This window comes from Epinephelus fuscoguttatus, linkage group LG1, assembly GCF_011397635.1.
Source record: "Epinephelus fuscoguttatus linkage group LG1, E.fuscoguttatus.final_Chr_v1".
Lineage (NCBI taxonomy): Eukaryota > Metazoa > Chordata > Actinopteri > Perciformes > Serranidae > Epinephelus > Epinephelus fuscoguttatus.
In genome coordinates, this window is record NC_064752.1 from 23,404,582 (window position 1) to 23,424,443 (window position 19,862).

The following is a 19,862-nucleotide window of genomic DNA, read 5'->3' on the forward strand; positions in this document are numbered from 1 at the left end:
TGTGCCGCTATTTTTGTCGGCTATTTTGGAGAGGATCCTTCAAGGACAAAAAGTAGTCAACACTGTAAATCAAAGATGAGTGGACTGCGTACTTCTCTGCAGAGTAGTGGACTCGAGTCAGACTAGTGTAATATGTGATTCCTTCCCCCAAATATGTTATTTTAAAACTGTGCTTTAAATCAGTTCATTTTCTTATATTTCCTGAGTGATCTAATCTTAATGTTGATCTTTTTATTTCATTTAGACATCAAACATAAACCATGCAGACACATAAAATATCCCTTTAAATGAAGAGCCGTCTTACAGAAATTACCGTTGGGAAAAGAAAGTTATGGACATTTTTCCAATTTGAGACGAGTTAAATACAACAGGACAACAACAAATGCAAATACTGAGAAGCATTGATTTTGCAAAGTTTATTACTCTGTTGTTAAAATGGCATTACATTTGGAGAGGAGTGCATTATGACTTGTTAACTCAAAGTTAAGGACTTGGGGCTTGGTTTGGGACTCAGGACTTGATTCCAAAGACTTGAGACTTACTCGTGCTTTGAAAAACAATGACCTGGTCCCATCTCTGCTTCTATGTGACCAAATCTGTCAGTATCACAGTTAAAAATACACCACGTGGACAAAGGAACACACTCACATCACACAACATCACACATGTTTCTGACCATGTTTCTGTAGCACTTATTGAGTCTGTCTGTCAAATCCATAATGTCGTTTCGTAATGTTTTGTCCCAGCTATACGCATCACCTATACTGTCTGCTCTTAATGAACAAACACCCTGCTTCCCTCGTGAAAGCCATAGCCCTAATTTAGATTTATAAAAAATTCAATTTTACAAGAAAATAAAATCAGAAGGGGCATCTAGACAAAACAAAAACTTAACTTAAGTATTTACTGTTGTCATTCACTTTATGCTGCTGTTGAATCATGTGCAAGTGGTCTTTCACTTCCTGAACATAGCATCTCTCTCACACAATGTGTCGGTGAGTAAACCACACTCACATCTGACGTCAGCCAAACAGCCAATATAAAACCCTGAAGACACAAGCTGAGCACTGGTCATAATGATTCCTCTGAGCTCTCCTCTGGCAGCCCTGTGCCTACTGATTATTTGGACTATAGGACGCGCCGCAGGCTGTCGTGATGGGCAGGATGAGGTGGATGGTCGATGCTGTGACCTGTGTCCCCCAGGTAGAACACATGATTAATATTTACAACACTTACATAGAATGTTGTATTGTTGTATGGTTTTATATCAATATGTTTATCTGTTTCATCTAATCAGATGTGAGTGAATGTTATGTATAATCTTGAGAGTGACTGATTTGATTTGTTTCTTACTTTGAAGGTAAATATATGACTGAGTTCTGCTCAGAGCACAAGCAGACCGTCTGTAGACCCTGCAAGGAGGGCTACTTCGCCGACCAATCCAACATGTTTGACAGATGTGAGAAATGCAGGACGTGTCAACAAAGTAAGGCTGAAGTTACTGATGAAAGATCTGATTTTGATGCTCTTTGAGGCTCTCTAGTGAAATAGTGGATAAAGAAGATAGAAGAAAAGCACACTGTTGTCATCTGAAAGTCCTGTGGTTTGAATTCTTGACTGTCTTTAGAATATGCTGAGAAATGTACACCGACCGCAAATGCGAACTGTTCGTGCCTCCCTGGTTTCCTGTGCTCCAACAATGTCTGTTCAAAGTGTGAGGAAAACAAATGCGTCAGCGGGGAGAAACCGATGAGAACAGGTGAGGTTTTCATATATCAAAGAAATAAAGTGTGCTTTGAAGATGAACTGCAGCTGGCACAACTCTGGTTTTAACAGATTAGTATTGCCTGTGTTTGTCTGTGGGTGTCGAGGTGCACAATGGAAATTAAATGTGGGTTAGACACAGCTATGTACTAGAACTGTGGGCTGGATTAATGCACCCAACCCATTTTTCACCTGGTAAATCTAATTCAAAGCCACATCATTAATGCAGACTTTAAAAATGACATTTGAGTATACATGCAATACTTTGAAATCTATTAATATCTCAGTTAACACAAGGTTTTACCTAACTGTTGTCACATCTGTCACTCAAACACCAATATGGGTTAAAGTGGTCCTGTGTGACTGCTTGGACTTTTAATGAGTAAAATGAGAGCTGTTCATAATGTCAGGGAAGCCCCAAGGTGTCTGTCAAAGTGTTTAGAAGTCTCAGGTAATGCAAGAAGTGTTGACTGTTCCTGCTCCATGATCACACATTAATCTCTATGTTGAGTTTTGGGAGCATTCGATAAGGGGAAGACAACACATACTTATCATCACAAGACTTTTCACCAGTTGTGTCAGCTGTGGTTTGACTTGAGCAAGAGTCCGCAGTCATGCTGGTGGCTCTTTGAGGCTGCACGAAAGGTCAAATGTTAAGGTAATAGAGTGCACAAGGAATGATGTTTTTCTATAAGTCGACCAGGAGTTACCATCGCCCTGGTTCCCCTGTCAAAAAGCCTATGTTTTGTCCAGCAAGATAATCTTTACAAATGAACTTATACAGATACTATAGATGTACTTATACTTTAGACTTATAACTTAAGACTAAATGCAATCGCCAAAAGTAAAAAGCTAACGTTGGGCTATAAACTTACTACACCATGGTCGCATGAATAACCATCCCTACCACAACAAAGCTGTAAAGCCATGTTCGGCAACCACCTTTTTTAAGACACCTAAAAGCTGAAAGTCTCTTAAGCTTGTGTTAACCACAGACCCTATTTTAGGCATCTAACCAAAAACCCATTCAAAAAACCCATTGATTCTGAGACCAGGGAACCGGAGTGCTAAAATACTCACTCATTTCTCAGTTTTAGGACTCATTCCTGGAACACTCTATGTCAGCATGCTAATGTGTTCACAATGACAATGCTAACATGCTGGAGCGCGAACAGCAGGTGAGTCAGGGAGAGCTGGCTCATCTGTGTCACTGATAATAAGGAAATACAGCAAGTGCTGGACAGAGCAGTGAGTGACAACAACCCTGCCCACATTTAATGGCAGGGCATGCAGTGGAAATGCAGATGTCTAGGTACCATGTCTGAAGGGTACTTTTGGTTCCAGAGGTACCATACCGAAAGCGTTTGGTGGAAACAGGCCTGTAGCCTGTAGCCAGACAAACATGACAGACAAGGTGCTCCCACAGATGTAAAAAAAAAAGCACACAGAGTCCGCTTATACCATTTACACACACATTTTCTTGCTGCTTTGATTGTCTTGATCTGTCTCATTAAAACAAAGGTGAATATGCTGTGATTGGGTAATCACCAGGGTGATTCTCGTTCATAACTCAGGAATAAGACAGGAGCTTCCCTATCAACATGATTTGCTAAGATTTAGGGGGTCTCCAACATATTGACAGTGTGTTATTTTTGCCATGCATTTCTATTTTCTTTGTATCTTCATTATCATGGATAATGCATAAAATTAGGCTACTATTGATGTAAAATTGGTTGATGATAATGAGTGGGAAATTATTGCTCTCATCTGTGATGAGTAAGTTTAACCATTTTTGATGAGGACTCGACTTGATTTTGATTTAATGTTCACACAAATGTGTGTTTATTGGCTGATTTCCTATTTGACCCACCCATAGGTTATTTGTGCTGATAAACATATAGTACATCACTCTGCAGACTACACTGTACCCGCTTTTAGTTGGCGATATGTATCACGCGCGTCAGCGGGGAGCTGAGATGTTTGGTTTCAATACCCATGTGGAGGTTTTATGTGATCAACTGATTATTATATGCTGACATAAAGCAATAAGGCCACATGCTTGCAGCTAATGTTTCCATGATTAATGCTTCACCCGAAAGCCCTGCTATAGTTCCCACACTGTACTGTTTAACGTATTAGCATGCAAACATTTGCCAACTAAAAACAGGGGATCATTAATTCATGCTCTGGCTACTATATTGCAAATAAACTTTAAGTCTGGAGCAAATTTGGGACAATATTACACTAAAAATGAGAATTAATTGTTGATAGAAAACATGGTGGTGGACTCATCTATCTACCTATCTATCTGTCTGACTGTTTATCTGTCTGTTGCAGCCAGTGTCCAGAGTGACGGGTTGATAGAGTATTCATATCAGTGTGAGCCTTTATGCACTGATAACACACGTTTTAATGAGAAAGAAGGAATCTGCGGTAAGTGGGTGCAAAATAAATGCTTTTGCTTGATGACAGTGTATGTAGCTGAGCTGAACTAACTTGACTCTGATTTGATGTTTCACCAGAGACACACAGAGAGGGCAGAGACTCTATTAACTTGATCCTCGGCATCAGCTTTGTTTTGCTCTCTCTCATCCTCCTTGTGTTTCTGTCTAATGCCTTTATAAAGACCCTGAGGAAGCACAAAACATGTAAGTCTGCCTTAATGGAAACACATATGATGAATATGATAAACAAATTTTCACACATCAGTGAAGGTTTTCAAAAGTATCAGATCTGTAAATAAGGATTTGTTCCTGTTTTTACAAGGCTCAACTCTTTAATGTTTGAGTAAAAACAGATCACTGCAGAGTAGCTTGTGTAGTCAAGGGTTAGGTGTAAATACACTTGCACAGTATCTGAACTTCCAGCTTTTAATCAGTTAGTATTATGATTAAGCACACACCATGAGGACAAAGGAACACACCAAGTAACTCTGTGACAAAGTGACTGAGAAGCACAACTCAGGACGAATACAAAGAAATGTCAAAGTCACTGAACCACCCTTGGTTTGCAGTTAAATAAGATATTAACAAATTAAAAAAGGGTGGCACAACTGTAAATCTGCCGTAAGTAGGTCACCGAGGAGACAATTTTGACATGTTGCATATCTGCACATTTTCCTGTTCTTCTTTGCGAAATATTATAAATATTATATATACATATATATATATATGTATATATAATATTATAATATAAATATTCTGTCTGCTCCAGATAAAACTCCGGTGGAAGCAATCTCCACCAACGCCACTGATTTTCACCTGTCGAAGGAGGAGAGCGGGGTCACGTTCATCATGCAGGATGAAACCAAGCAAAGCAACAGTTTGAGCCTCATGGATCTGGAAAAAGTCAGCAGTTGCTACTGTTCAGGTGTCCCTGAGCAAGGCACTTAACTCTTTGTTTGCTCCAGTAGAGCTACTCAGTGTCAACAGATTAGATGTCCAGGTTTGAATGTGTGTATCTGGTAATGCAGAGTGTAAAAATTGGATGTGCCCATTGTACAAAAATGTCTCAAGGAGGGCTGTGGTGTGACTGCACAGATTATTTTGTAAAACTTATTAAGTCTATGAATAAATATATCAATACTTTTCACAACACTGACATTTCTAATTCTTTTTTGTGTCTGATATTTAATAATTTATACACTCACAGATGTTTAAAGTTTGCACTATTAATAAGTTTAGTTTCATTGGGCTCATTATGGTGTTATGGTGGTCTAAAAAACATCCTCCCTGTATTAAACATTTCTGTCCATGAGCTAGTGCTATAAACAAAACTGTGCTTTACAACTACGACATTGACACCAATTCTAAAACCAACATCAAAAAGACAGTTCTTGTTGGGCCTGCATTTTATGTAGGGTAACAGGAAAACTTGCACCCTACCAAGACCACATGAAAGAATCTGCTGATGTTATCTTTATATCGAGAAAAGTTTATTGTACCAACTTCTATGAAAAATCATCTTGCCCAATGTCAGCTGTGATAAGCTGCAGCTCCTCTGCCACCCCTAACAAGATGAGCGGCCAGCTTTGCCTGCTTTGATTTAAAAAAAAATACTCACCAGAAGGCTTACTGTTATAGACAAATTTCTTAAAAGGTGATTAACAGTCTTATATTCTAACGTAAATACTGTAAAACACATGCTTTAAAGCAATGCTGTGCACTTAAAGGTCCAGTGTCTAAGATTTAGGGAGATTTAGTGGCTTCTAGTGATGAAGACTGGAGATTGCAACCAGCTGAAACTTAAGTTAGGATTCCTTCAGTGTTCATTGTTCAGGAGTTTTTTGACAGGAGCTGAATTATCCACATAGGTGTCTTCCTCTCCAAAACAAACACACCAGAGTTCTCATTATAAACACTGCATACACACATAATGAGGCCTGAAAGAGGTGTACATCACTTCCCACGGAAAAGTTTTTATCTATAAAAACAGACTTGATGGGAGAAACTTTGACCCATGCTTACAACATTTTGGAGACAGGGAATTGATGAGTTGGTGAGGTGGAAGCCTGACTGTAGAAACTGTCAAATATTTTTTGCCGCACGCCATTTTTGGCTTTTGTCTGTATGCACAAATTTAGTGTGGATCCTATGCACTGTTTTAAAAATGAGACCCGAGATGAGTGTCAGAGACGGACCCCTAGCCCAGCATCGGGTAATGTGTGCTATCTGTTCTCTGATAACTTGGTGATGTGTGCTCACATCATGTCTGATCCAGACGTCCAGGAGGTTTGGACTGTGAGCCGAATTATTAGTAGAGGTCTCCCCTTCTTCACAAATAAAAAACAGAACAGAATTGGTGATTTAAACTGGTAAGAAGATCGAATAAAGCAGTTTTACAAATAAAGCAGTTTCACAAATTTTTACAAATCTTTCTTTGACGTTGTTTGGCACATTGAAGATGGGCCGCTAGGTCAGCCCGTTAACCTGTGCTCACCTTTTTTCTCTGATAACTTAAGATCCAGATGTTCAGTAGGTTTTTACTGGGAGACACATTATCTGCAGAAGTCTCTTTCTCTTTACAAATGGACCCAGTGATTTAAACCTGTAAAAATAAAATCTTTTCACTGCTCTCATCGTGGAGGGGCTTCTGACTTCAGTGGCTGATGCAAAAATGTGACTGGCCCCTCCCTATATAGATATAAACGGTTTATTCTATGGTAACAAAAACACAACAATACAATATGTCTGATTATACACCAAAGAAAACATACTTACTATATTACAATATATTTCTTTTCTGCCAATATATCCCTTTAAATCCTACACACTGGACCTTTAAATGTCTTAACTAATCCATAATTTTTATAAAATGTTGTATCTACAAACATCTTCCAACCACTCCAAAAACAAACGGGTAGCAGTGACATCTCACTGACCGCATCCTACCCCCGCTGATCCCCTTCTCCCCATCTAACAAGCTGTGTGAGTTGTGAGAATCTGAAACCTGTCTGCACAGGACCAAAGAGAGAGCCATTTTTAAAGTCTCTGTGTGTTCAGCTCTCAGTACATTTGTAGCTTCTAACTGAATCTCTGGCATTTAGTTTCTCTCCTGCGTCCTGTTTTTACTTCAGAAATCTGCTTTATTTTACTGTTTTATGTTCGGTATCTGCCGTATTAGAGGTTTTGTGAAGTTGCTGCTAGAAAACTTAACATTTCTTTAATAAAAGTTTTTGCATAACAAAATAATGGGGGACTTTAATTGTGAAGAATGTATAGGAAATGAAATGTATTTATCACTGAGGTAGCAGAACTTTGTTAGCGGCTTTTATTCAACAAAGGCAAGTCTAATAACACCACAGGGAGGAACGTAAAAGCAGAAACAGCCACAGTGAAACGTTAGATGAGGAGGTGCAGACAACAGACTCTTACTGCTCCTCTGCAATCAGCTGACTTCCAACAGGTAAACTTCTTTTACCTGTGGAAAGATGTCATCACTCAAGCCAAGCTGTCATCAGTTAAAGACACACCTTCAAGCAGGTGGGCCTGCTGTGCTGGGCTGACGGCTCAAACTAAACCACACCAAGCCAAGCCAGCCCATGACTGTCGAAAAGGGGTATAAGTAGCCTATTTACTCTCTTGATATATTGGCTCCTTTTCCTCCAACATTTCCAGGAACTTTTAATTCCAGGAATTTATTCACCTGGGTAAAATAATTCCTGGTAATCTGTGTGGTTTGCGTTTCCACCCCACCTTAAAGTTCCAGAAAATTTACTCAAATCAGGATGATGATGATGAAGCTGGCAGGCTTGTCGGCTATTCTTCCATGGACTCGGTCGTTTCGAGTCGCCGACATAAAGTCCCGCTGATCTTGTCATCCATCCACTTCTAATGGCTCTAGCTCTCCCGGTAAAAGTCATAAACTCTGGACACATTTTCCCTGTATGTTGACATGATAATGGCTGCGTTTCCCAGATTGCTCTTATCTTAAGAAGATCTTTCACTAAGAAGGAGTTGTAAGATCGAGCTGACCCCCTCTTAACACTCTTCTTAGCCACCAAACGCTCACAGATCCAGCCGCGGCAGGCAGGTGAGCTATATATCTCACATTTTTCACGTCACTATATCACTGTTTTCTCGTAATATTATGACTTTATTCTCGAAATATTACGACTTTAATCTCGTAATATTTCGACTTTTTTCTCGTAATATTATAACTTTATTCTCGAAATATTACGACTTTAATCTCATAATATTTCGACTTTATTCTCGTAATATTATGACTTTTTCTCAGTTATGACTTTATTCTCGTAATATTACGAGTTTTTTCTCGTAATATTTCGACTTTATTCTTGAAATCTCCGATTTTTTTCCTTCAATGTGGCCCTAATACTCCGTCGTAGTTTTTCTTAATGAAAAGTGTTCTATTTCTGTATCTAATAAATGTCATGAACAAAAAGAAATCCAGGTCTTCATGCTGTGTGAAACTGGGTGTAGTTCCCCTATGTGGCCGTGGGGGCGCTGTGGCGCACGTCTCGGCAGACCGGTCATATGACAGCTGCCTTCGTCCCACTTCCCTTCCTCGCTGGAGAGACGCCACATCTGACAGGGAGGGAGAGACAGACACAACCGCAGGGGAGTGTGAACACCGACACCTCAAGATGCTGGCACTAATAAACCGGCTGCTGGACTGGTTCAAGTCTCTGTTTTGGAAGGAGGAGATGGAGCTGACGCTGGTCGGCCTCCAGTACTCGGGGAAAACTACATTTGTAAACGTGATCGCTGTAAGTCTTCAGCTGCTAGCCGCCTTGCTAGGTGTAGTGCTAATACTATTAGCGCTAATAATGGGATAAAAGTCAAGCTAATGCTAAACTGTCTGGTTTTCGGGTCCGGAAACGGTGTAAGGTGACTCTGTTGGGAGCTCAGCATCCATACAAACAAACCTGAGACTGAGTCAGGTTGTTGGACTTGTGTCAACAAGTCAGCTGAGCTAACGAGTATCCTGCTGGTGGATCCTCCTTGCCGGCTAGTCGCATACTGTGGTGTATATATATATATGTATGTATATATATATATATATATATATATATATATATATATATATATATAAATGTGGCATGCTAAACCCAAACACAGCACCACATATTAGCTTTGTTTTGAGTTAGATTATCACTTACAAACCGTGGGGTCATTTTACACTGAGCTCAGAGCTGTCAGCCACCAGGAAATGAACCTAAAAACATGCAGACCATTTACAACTGGTCACACTCAGGCAATTTCACATTACAACCCAGTGTGTGTTGTGTTCAGGTGTCCTGCAACAGGTGGAAATTCAGATTTTAGGAGGCTGTTTCAAAGAGTTAAAACTGGAGCTGGCTCACTGACAGTAAACACACACAGGGTTAAGTATTTTTAAACCTTCTACATCTAATTTTCTCAGTTATTGCCTTAATGCAGGTGGCCAGTGGCATAAAGAAGTTCAATGTTGCATATAATGTAAACAGTAGTTGATGTCTCCTGTTGCAACCATCTAACATGACTCACACTGCAGAGGCTTTGGATGCAAATTTGTGATAAAGTCTCACACACACAGGTTGCATCTTTAGCTGTGACCTCCTGTGACTGAGGCTGCAGAGCTTCTGTTTTTTTGCAAAATGTTTCTCTTGAGCAACTTTGTGCAACTTTGCAGGGATTTCTCAAAACTGGCCATTTCTGGTGGGGCAATTTGTCCTTGGCTAATCACTAGAGAGCAGCTGAGTTTTTAGCAGCAAACATGAGCTTCATGGTTTTCTTTGAAGTTGTTTATGGGGTTGTGGTTGTGATGATATGTTGCAAACATGCACCAACTATTCAAATTTCTGTTGAGACTATTGCAGTCTGTTCTGTTGTTATTCTGGCCTGAGTGATTGTTGTTTTTTCACAAGTGTGTTATAAAAAACATTGAAACAATACATTTATTAATTACCTGAATAAAATTAATTGAAAAATGATTATTGCAGCAGTTTTGTAAATCAGTTTATCATCAAAAATGCCCAAAATTCAATTATTCCAGCTTCTCATTTGATACGATCTTCTACTTTTCTGTTTCTTAAATTGAATAATTTTGTCTTATATTGTTAGTTGGACAAAGCAAGTCATCTGTAGATGTATCCATGGGCTTTAGGAAACTGCCAGGCCATTTTTATGCATTCAAAAGAACAACTAATAAAAAAATTTGTTAGTAGATTAATTGATAATTGAATTAAAGAAACACAGAATTTCAATAAAAATCTCAGGAGCAACATCTACTTTAGAAACTTGTGTTACTTTTACCAGGCGGGAGTTATTACTACCAGTGTTGATGTAAGAAAGAGCAAACCACCAGTGCATGTTTTATTGTGCATTCAGACAATGATCTCTTTATAGAAAAGTTAGCAGTTTGTCAAACTGGATTTCAGTGCACTCTGAGCATCGGGTAACAGTGCTGGCATCTGAGGAGGAAGTTGGGTTTGGGTTTGGGTTTGGGGTTGGAACATAACCCAGATCTTTCCTTTTTAAAAGATAAAAAAAAAAAATGCACCACCAGGCAGTGACACAAAAGAGTGAGTGAATGGTTGTTGGAGGGATGGTTCCTCCTTCCTTGGTCATAAGACCGCTGCACTCATTTCCACTTAGCTTCATCAGGTGACTCCGGCGAGTCATGTGCTGTAAAATGTGTGTACAGCAGACAGTGCATGATTTTGGGTTGACAAAGCAGCGCAGGGAGAAGGAAAAGACACAGCTTGAGAGTTTTGTTGTTAAAAGGGGAATGCCACTTCAGTTTGCAAAAATGAGCACTGACAAAAGCCAGAACATGTGGAGACACAGTGTTTTGCTTTCATGTTAAATGATTTATTCTGTTTATTGTTTTAGCTTAAAGAGAACAAGCCACTCTTTCATAGTTAAATTAGACTTTTTTTGGAGTCATGTATTGCAGCATATTGTCTGCAACTTTTATGAACAGATTCTGGGGACCATTAAAATCTGAAATACTGTGTAATGAGCCACTGCACAGCCACTTCATATGCTCATAAAAGTAATTAAAACTGTTAAACTAAAAGTAGAGTGTCTGCAGTCCTTTAAAAAGCCTTAAAATGTCTTAAATTTAATTTTAAAAATACTAAAACTTAAAAGTCATTAAAGTCAATAACATTACCACAAACATTTTATCTGATCTTCTTAATCTATCTTTTAATTTCTGTATGTCAAATGAATCAAGCTCTTCTGTGTAAAAGTCCACATTTGTGATGTTAAAAATATTTAAAGTCTTTACTTTATACTTGCACTTAGCTTTTGGCAAAATCTAGATTGACCTAACTCCTACAAACAAAAAAACCTTCCAAAAAACAAGGAACCTTCCTCTGCACGGGCTCACAAATACTTACCTTATTTACCTTTATTCTTACCTATGCTGCTTGATTAAGGAAAAATGATTTGTCCAAAATCCAGTCTTAAATTTGATCAAAATTATCTGGAAAATGCCTTTTAAAAGCATTAAATTTAAGTGTCCCATACCTATAGATGCTCTGAGTACAAGAGATCCTGTGCAGCATGTCATAATTATATTAATTTTTTCCTAATAATTACAAACAGCTGCGCATATGACTCTTATTGTTTCCTTGTTGGAAACTTTCTTTATACTTTAATAGGAATGTATGATACCATTAAGTGATTGGTTACACTGTTAGGTTTTGTTTTCCGTCATCTTACTGGGCTGGAACTACAATTATTATAGTGTTGTGTTTTTTTTGTGGTTTTTATTTTTGTTTCATTTTTTATTTTCATTTCATTTGAGTTTCATTTAGTTTTCAGAGTGGCTTTGCTCATTTCGGTTTAGTTTTTATTATTAAGAAATGTTTAGCTGTAGTTTAGTTTTGATTAGTTTCAGTATTGGTTTGTTTTTTTTTATAATATGGGGGTGTGTCGGGGCAGGATTTCAGAAGTTCAGAATACGTGTTACAATACAAACACAACACTTTGTGAAGGTAATTGACTCACAGTCACTTAGACATCTCTGTCTTAATGAACATATATACTAGTGCCTCCTGATGCTTGTTGTGTTGACACATCTCACCAAATTTTGAAAGACTGAAACTAAGGACATTTCCTGTACATTTTTATTTAAGTTAGTTTTGTAAGCAGTTTGCTTTTGTGTTTTTTTTTCCCCACCTAGTTTTAGTTTAAGTTGGGCAGAACATATAGTATTAATATTTTAGAATGTGAGGAGTGGCTACATGTTGCTTGATTATACTGTGAGACTCATGAATTAATTGTCTACAGGTGCTTATTAGAGCTACAACGATTAATCGATTAGTTGTCAGCAAGTAAAGTCATCGCCATCTAATTTAATAATCGTTTTATCTGTTTGAGTAAAAAAAAATAAAAAAAATAAATTCTCAGATTCCAGCATCTTAAATATGAATATTTTCTGGTTTCTTTACTCCTCTATCATAGTTACCTGAATACCTTTTGGGTTTTGGACCAAACACGACATTTGAGAAAGTCACCTGGGCTTTGGGAAACACTGATCAACATTTTTCAACAGTTTCTGGCATTTTATAGCCCAAACAACTGTTCGATTAATCGAGAAAACAATCAACAGATTAACTGACAATAAAAATAATCGTTAGTTGCAGCTCTAGTAACCCACAAAGCTCTCTGCAGTGATTTGCTGTGATACTTTCAACAATTGAAAGTCACACCATTTTATGACAAATGACTTATACTTACGTGTTTTCTTTCAGTCTGGGCATTTCAGTGAAGACATGATCCCTACAGTCGGGTTCAATATGAGGAAGGTCACCAAAGGAAACGTCACCATCAAGGTATGTAAATCTTTTTGCTGTTGTCACAGTGTAACTGCAATGAATAAAAAATTGAAAAAAGTAGCGTGCTAGTTTTACATGGAGGTGATAATGATTGAAACAAAGATACTGCGTGATAATTTGCCCCTTCACTCTGCAGATCTGGGATATAGGGGGGCAGCCGAGGTTCAGGAGCATGTGGGAGCGGTACTGTCGGGGAGTAAATGCAATCGTGTGAGTATCTCGGTTTCAATTTTCATGTTTGTCTGAAAAAACAAATGAGAGGAAATCGAGTAAGCACTTGGCGCTGAACCAGACATAGTGTACATTTCTGTAAAACACCTTTTACTAACTGTTTCGCATTTCTCGTTTTTTAGGTACATGGTTGACGCAGCAGATCGAGAAAAGGTGGAGGCTTCTAGAAACGAGCTTCATAATTTATTAGACAAACCTCAGTTGCAAGGAATTCCTGTAAGTGTTCTGCAAAAACCAGTTTGTAAGATTTGTGCGATACCTGCAGCAGCCATGCAAAACTGCGTGTGGGTACTGACGACGACTTTTTGCTGCAGTTGCAGATTTCAAGATTTCAAGTGTAATGTGTTTTTCTCTAGGTTTTGGTACTCGGTAACAAAAGGGATCTCCCCACTGCTCTAGATGAAAAACAGCTCATTGAGAAAATGTAAGTATGAGAAATGATCCTTAATGTGTTTAATTTGATTTAGTCTTTTTTTTTTTTTTTTTTTTAAGTGTGCAACAATGCACGACACACTCTCTTTCATGATGATGTTTTATGTTTAATATTCTTGTTTAGACTTTTAGTAGAAGTATAATTTGGGATTTAATTTTAGAATATTATTATTTTTATCTCTGTCTGGTCTGTGCATATTAAAACCTTGTATCTATATATTGTGCTGTTTTCTAATCCCACATCAGTTTAACCTTATTTATCCTGATGAGGGGTTTAAAAAAAATCAGTATTTTCTCTCTTTTTTGTATCAATGAAATGGCTCCCCCTAGTGTCCAGTTGGAAACATGTGCTCATAGTCATGTTATACAGTTATAATGTGCAGTTCCCCATGATGATCAGTCTGAGGGCGCACTTCTTGAATTTATTTGTTCTTGCACCTTTTTTCCCTTCAAAGGAATTTGGCAGCTATTCAGGACAGAGAGATATGCTGCTACTCTATTTCCTGCAAAGAGAAAGACAACATTGGTGAGTTGCCGTCAATGATTGTATTATCATTCTGTGTTAGCGCAGGAGCCTAATTTCCATTGGGGGAGTTTCAGTTCTCCATAATCTCTCTACACAGTCAGTGTCCTCTTCCTCTCCGGCCCCCTGAAAATCCAGATAAGAGAAGAGACTGTTGTTGTTTTTTTTTTTCTTCCTGTTTAATCTTCCTGAATTTCATGCTGCATTCCTCTTAATATCCATGAATATGAAGGTCACTGAGAGTCTAGGATTTGTTATGAATTTATAAAATGAGATCATGTGCCATCACAGTTTCACCCATGTTACACAAGGAAACTTTGAAACAACACACACTATCTGTAGCCGTCAACAGACTTTTGGTGATTTCACCTCAGGTGATTCCTTATCGTCTTTCATCCTTCCACACCTGCTGCACCTGCCAACTGGAATTCTCAGTTACATATTAATTAATGAGAACAACTCGCTCCCAAATTCCAAAGCTAGGGTGCTAAAACTTAAATTTGTAATGTCATAGGGTATAAAGTCTGCAGCTGCTCCATAGACAGTGAATTGGGGAAGATGTTCTAGATGACCCTGAGAGCACACGGGGCAATGTTCTGAGTATATGGGTTTATTTTCTGTTTCAGAACTGAGAGTAAAGCTCATTTGTGTATGAAAAAGAAAAACATTCTGTGTGACCACAAAATCAGTCTCCCATTTACTCGTCATCAGGAGTACTGTCCTCTGTAGCTTAGAGGAGCTTTCCAGAGTCTGAAAAAAAAATAATAGTAGAATTCAGTGTTTTCAGCCTGTTCTTATTCCCACGTTGTCAAATACTGATGCATTGTCACCCCCCTTGTGTGTGATGTCGATGCTAAAGGCGCCCTTTAGCGTCTTTCTGCAATGCACCAGGCCTTTAACCAGCTCAAGTGTAAACCCAAACGCAGCAATACTTGACACTGAGAGCAACTGATGTAGTATAAAAAGTGAAAAATTCTGAGTAAGGAGGGAAGGACGGGAGGTGAATGGGTCAAACAAGACTTTCACCTGACTTTCACCCACAAGACAGCAATTTGTGTCCCATGTGAAACCAAAAGTCGGTGTCATTTAAAAGTGGCTTGCATACAGTCATCACGCACTGACACCACTCACTACGTAACAAACGTACTTTCTTTAACCCTAAACATGATCTTTTTTTCTGAACAAAACCAAGTAGTTTTGTTTGCCTAAACCTAACTGCGGCCGTTTCACAGCATTGAGCAAGCGTTAGAATGTGTTTCAGCTGTACGTCGCATACATACACATACACCAAATGGTGCCCCCTGCATCACTATTACACACCGAGGGGTGTGACAAAGCGCTGGGGATGAGAACAGGTTGGCGTCTTTTGAACTTCAGCTCTCTTGTGAGTTCGCCAACTTAATTGACGTGCAGTATTAAATCACTGAAGTGGCCCTTTAACCAACAACAAGTGATTTTCTAACTTTTTTTCCCCCTGAGTTTCACCTCTTAGTCTACTGTACATACAGGTTGGGGCAGTATGCAGCCTGCAGGTAGGGCTTGGGGCTAAAGAAACACTTCTAACTCCTTTGCATGTTTTGGAGTTAAAAAAGAAATGTAATCAAATGTTTGATTCTCATGAAAAGACACTGCAATTGAACATCAGTCAAGGATGAGGCAGAAGAGAACAGTTCTCTTTGTCATTAAATTGCAAAAGCAGTTAAGTTGGTTAGTCCATTATTAATACATCAATTAATACAACATTTATTTGTTTATTACTTTTGTACCTGGGTTTTATTGTGTAACTTCTACGTCTGACACTAAACCTCCCCCCTTTTGTTACTTTGCAGTATAAGTGAGGGGAATCATTAAAGCAAGCACTTCATACGATTATACCACAGTTTTAATGGCGTTCTGTGAAGCTTCATCTGTACCAGACTTGTTTGCAATCACATCTAGTGAGTTAGAAATGCCTGAATCATAAACTGATTCTCAAATTGACCGAGTGTTTCTTTGATTCCAGACATCACACTTCAGTGGCTCATCCAGCACTCAAAGTCCAGGAGGAGCTGAAAACGCAGGCGCTGTTTTCCAACCGTGTTTGCCATGTTACTGTCATGCCACACCCTCGTCACTCTGCCATGATGTAAAGTCGTATCTTCAGTTCACATGCTGCTCTGTTCTGCTTGTGACACACAAGTTTGTTTTCTTTCCCCCCTTTTCACCTTGTGATTCTTCTCACAGACCCTGAGAATGCACTACTAAAAATGTGATACCAAATTTAAGGATTGTCATTGGCATTAATCGTCCTGTAAAGCTGTACTTTAACTTGGAGTCAGAACCTAATTTTGGATCTACCGTTTATCATTAAGGCATTACCCAGTTGATCATACCCAGTGGTTTATAACACTAATCTTGGGTATGCAACAACAGACCTGCACGTCCACCCTGATGTGGATGTGCAGGTGTTCCCATTTCTGTCAAGCTCTACTCTGTGATTCTTTAACGATGGTCTCCTTTCACTCGATCAGGTTTTCTTCTCTCAAGAACATGTCTATTGTTTTAGTAAACTGTGCATTTAAGCAAGTCAATTGATGCAGGTCTGTACAAATATCAAGCTAGTATGATTTTTACTGATGTGAGATGTGCGTGTATGAATATATGATTCTATTTAAAGTCTGAATGTACTAAAAGTAAAGCTGTACGGGGTTGTGTGGTTCATATTGGCCTCTGTTTGTAAGTAGCCTCAGTGGTATGATGTCGTTTGTGCTGCCTCGAAGCTGAGAGAGTGGCAAATTTCAAAGTGCCTAATGCAGTGTCTCTCACCTCTGAAGCAAAGCAGCATGCAAGGTGTGCCTACCTGGGAAGAGTTTAAAAAACACCAATATATTCAAGAAATAAAAAGGCATGCTTTTTAATTTAGACAGTGTCTTGTTATTTGTACACCGACTTTTGAACTCTATCCCTCTGTGTAGGTGTATGGCGACAGGATTGGCATGGTGCTGTGAAGCTACTCCTTTTTCTTGTTGCAGGACTTGTGAGAACAGTAAAGCTGTTTTGATCCATTTATTGTAGGAAGGTTTTGAAGTGATCCATTTGGTCAGTGTTACAGAGATTGTGTTGGAAGAGAAAAATTAAATACTACTAGTAGCTCTATACCACAATATTTTTTTTGTCTATAAATGTGTCTTTCTATACAGATCATTAATCACACATATCTTGCTCCCCTGCCAACTATTCCAACTAACTCTTCCCTATCTGTACTTGAGGGTTATTCCATATAGAAGAGTAAACTTGTCTATATTTATACGGCAATATTGAAAATAAGCACCACTGCTCAGTGGAAGGAATGTAGGGCATTACCTCAGGTTACCTCTATGTACTAATAACAGGTGCAGCAAAGCTTACAGGAGAGTCAGTCAAGCACAGGCTGTACAGAGTACATTGCTCAGAGTGTTTAAACAACACGTTAGTAACAGTTTGAAGCTTTATATTACAAAGAATTTTGTCCCAGACTTGTTGCTGCACCAGTACGTCCCCTAAAACTATTAAAATATTGTTTAAGCTGACCAATGCTATTGTATAACTTTTCTTACTAATCCAGGTCACTCTACACAAATGGCAACTAAATTACAAGTGAGCAAAAAATTGACATGCAATATGTGAATTTAAAAACACTTATACATTCCTGACAGGAGGTCTAATCAGGCAAAGTGACAACACCTGTGCAGGTGTAGCATGGGTCTTTAAAAATCCCATTAAAAACTGACATTCAACTGCACTTCTTAAAAGAAATTAATTCTTCATTCTGTGGAAAGGTCCATTTCAGTGTTGTGTATACATGTGGTGATGAGTATGCTATGAGATATATTAACTTTACATATGGAAATGCATTATTTCCTACTTGTGTTTTGCCTTTTTAACTCCAGTCTGCAAAGCCATTAGTAGCAATACCATTATATAAAAGTAATGCATTATGAAAGTACAACAGTAAAGTCACTAAAGTGTGTGCAGGCTACACACGTGCATTTCATCCAGTATTTTAAAATGAATTTTTAAAGACCCAAGACACATCAACACGGGTGTTTCTCCATCCATCCATTTTCTACTGCTTATCACTGGGGCAACAGGCTGAGCAAAGTATTCCAGATGTCCCTCTCCCCAGCAACACTCTCCGGCTCCTCCTGGGGGACCCCGAGGTGCAGGTGTCTCTGATTGGCCTTATTAGACCTCTTGTCAATACTGTACTTGATTGACTCTTCTGTATGGAGCCTGGTGGCCTCGTGTAATAGACCCTTTTCACAGCAGATACTCTGGCTTGTCATGGCAGGAAAAAGCACTAAGAATAGATGACATGGAAAAATAAATGCATTCCATTCAGGTGAGCTCCTGTCTTTATGTTGTGCATGCTGGCTCACAGTCACAGCTTACAGGAACACTTGGCGGAAGTGAGCCGTCTTAAAGGAAATTCGATCCACTTGGTATTTTCCTGCTATGACAAGTCAAAGTATCTGCTGTGAAAAGGATTTAAAATGTTTCTCTGAGGTGGTAAGCCACCTAGTGATATATTTATTCAGCAGATTTGGGTCCTAAACGAGAGCCACACTCATTAAATATATGACATTTACTTATTGTTTTGGCTGTGCTTGTATAAACTGTTGAGTAGATTAATATGTTACAGACCATCATACTTTATAAACGCTTTATGTATGTTTTGTGTGTAAGAATTTGAATTTGTAAAGTACCTAAAGCTGTCAGACAAATTTAGGGGAGTAAAATCACAATATTTCTCTCTGAGATGAAGTGAAGTAGCAGTTTCAAGTGGCATGAGGACAAAAAGTACCTCACATTTGTTGTTAGATAGCCCAAAGTACTTGAGTAAATGTACTAAATTACATTACATTTGACCATACTGGCCTAAACTGATCAATACAGCTTTGATAAATTATTCATTAACTGTCAATAAAGCCAGCACTTAAACTCTTAGGGGTCTTATCAGTAAGCCAATATTTTATTTGCCAATATTTCTAATTATACAGATAAATTAATGACACCTTGAAAACACTAGGAGCGCTGCAAGGGTCATGTTTTTTGCAGTACAGCCAGCACTGCTAAGGGGGAAGCTGGAGAGAGCAGGAGTGGACTGCTGCCTGGCTGTGTGGCCCATCAACTACCTCACCAACAGACCCCAGAATGTAAGGCTTCATAACTGTGTGTCTAATGTGATGGTTTACAGCATGTGGACCACAGGGTACTGTACTCATGTACATCTGTACACATCAAACTTCAGACATAACACGGACATCTGTCACCTCTAGAAAATCTCTGATGATACGGCAGCTGATGGATGTGTATCAGAAGGGAACAAACAGGAATACAGGGAGGTCAGCTAGTGTGAGCTCAACCAACACAGACACCATGTACAAAAATGGCCAAAGTTATCTCTACTTGCTGATGAGACTGACATCCTTTAGAGTGGGCAGGACGCTGTTGTTGCATGTGCAAACATCTACACAGTGGTCTGCTGGGAGCTGGAGGCATGGAGACGAACAGACAAAGACTAAACAAACTGGTTAGGTGGGCTGGCTTTGTCTTTGACTGCCCTCTTGATTCCATAGAGGAGGTGGGTGAGAGGAGGATGTAAGC

General features: G+C 38.9%; 2 protein-coding genes across 3 annotated transcripts; both read left to right on the top strand.

Moving 5' to 3' along the window:
• Nucleotides 1-1,076: 1,076 nt before the first annotated feature.
• On the top strand, nt 1,077-5,323 carry LOC125892414 (tumor necrosis factor receptor superfamily member 5-like). Of its 2 annotated transcripts, XM_049582430.1 has the most exons (6): nt 1,077-1,203; nt 1,361-1,486; nt 1,628-1,759; nt 4,102-4,197; nt 4,287-4,412; nt 4,978-5,322. In XM_049582430.1, exons 1-6 carry the CDS (start codon nt 1,077-1,079, stop codon nt 5,154-5,156), a joined length of 786 nt encoding a protein of 261 aa, XP_049438387.1. In that variant the 3' UTR covers nt 5,157-5,322. The 2 variants fall into 2 exon arrangements, with proteins under 2 accessions (XP_049438387.1, XP_049438391.1); XM_049582434.1 differs by lacking the exon at nt 4,287-4,412 and having other exon boundaries at nt 4,978-5,323.
• A 3,440-nt stretch (nt 5,324-8,763) lies between these two features.
• Nucleotides 8,764-17,138, top strand: arl8ba (ADP-ribosylation factor-like 8Ba). The gene is made up of 7 exons (XM_049582446.1): nt 8,764-8,989; nt 12,968-13,048; nt 13,188-13,261; nt 13,405-13,498; nt 13,639-13,706; nt 14,170-14,240; nt 16,240-17,138. Exons 1-7 carry the CDS (start codon nt 8,867-8,869, stop codon nt 16,287-16,289), a joined length of 561 nt encoding a protein of 186 aa, XP_049438403.1. The 5' UTR covers nt 8,764-8,866; the 3' UTR covers nt 16,290-17,138.
• Nucleotides 17,139-19,862: the final 2,724 nt, after the last annotated feature.

Coding starts and splice junctions, on each gene's coding strand:
- LOC125892414 (XM_049582430.1), top strand. CDS start 1,077: ATGATTCCTCTGAGCTCTCCTCTGGCAGCCCTGTGCCTACTGATTATT. Junction 1,487..1,627: donor ATGCAGGACGTGTCAACAAA/GTAAGGCTGAAG, acceptor GACTGTCTTTAG/AATATGCTGAGAAATGTACA. Junction 1,760..4,101: donor GGAGAAACCGATGAGAACAG/GTGAGGTTTTCA, acceptor TGTCTGTTGCAG/CCAGTGTCCAGAGTGACGGG.
- arl8ba (XM_049582446.1), top strand. CDS start 8,867: ATGCTGGCACTAATAAACCGGCTGCTGGACTGGTTCAAGTCTCTGTTT. Junction 13,049..13,187: donor AAGGAAACGTCACCATCAAG/GTATGTAAATCT, acceptor TTCACTCTGCAG/ATCTGGGATATAGGGGGGCA. Junction 13,707..14,169: donor AAACAGCTCATTGAGAAAAT/GTAAGTATGAGA, acceptor TTCCCTTCAAAG/GAATTTGGCAGCTATTCAGG.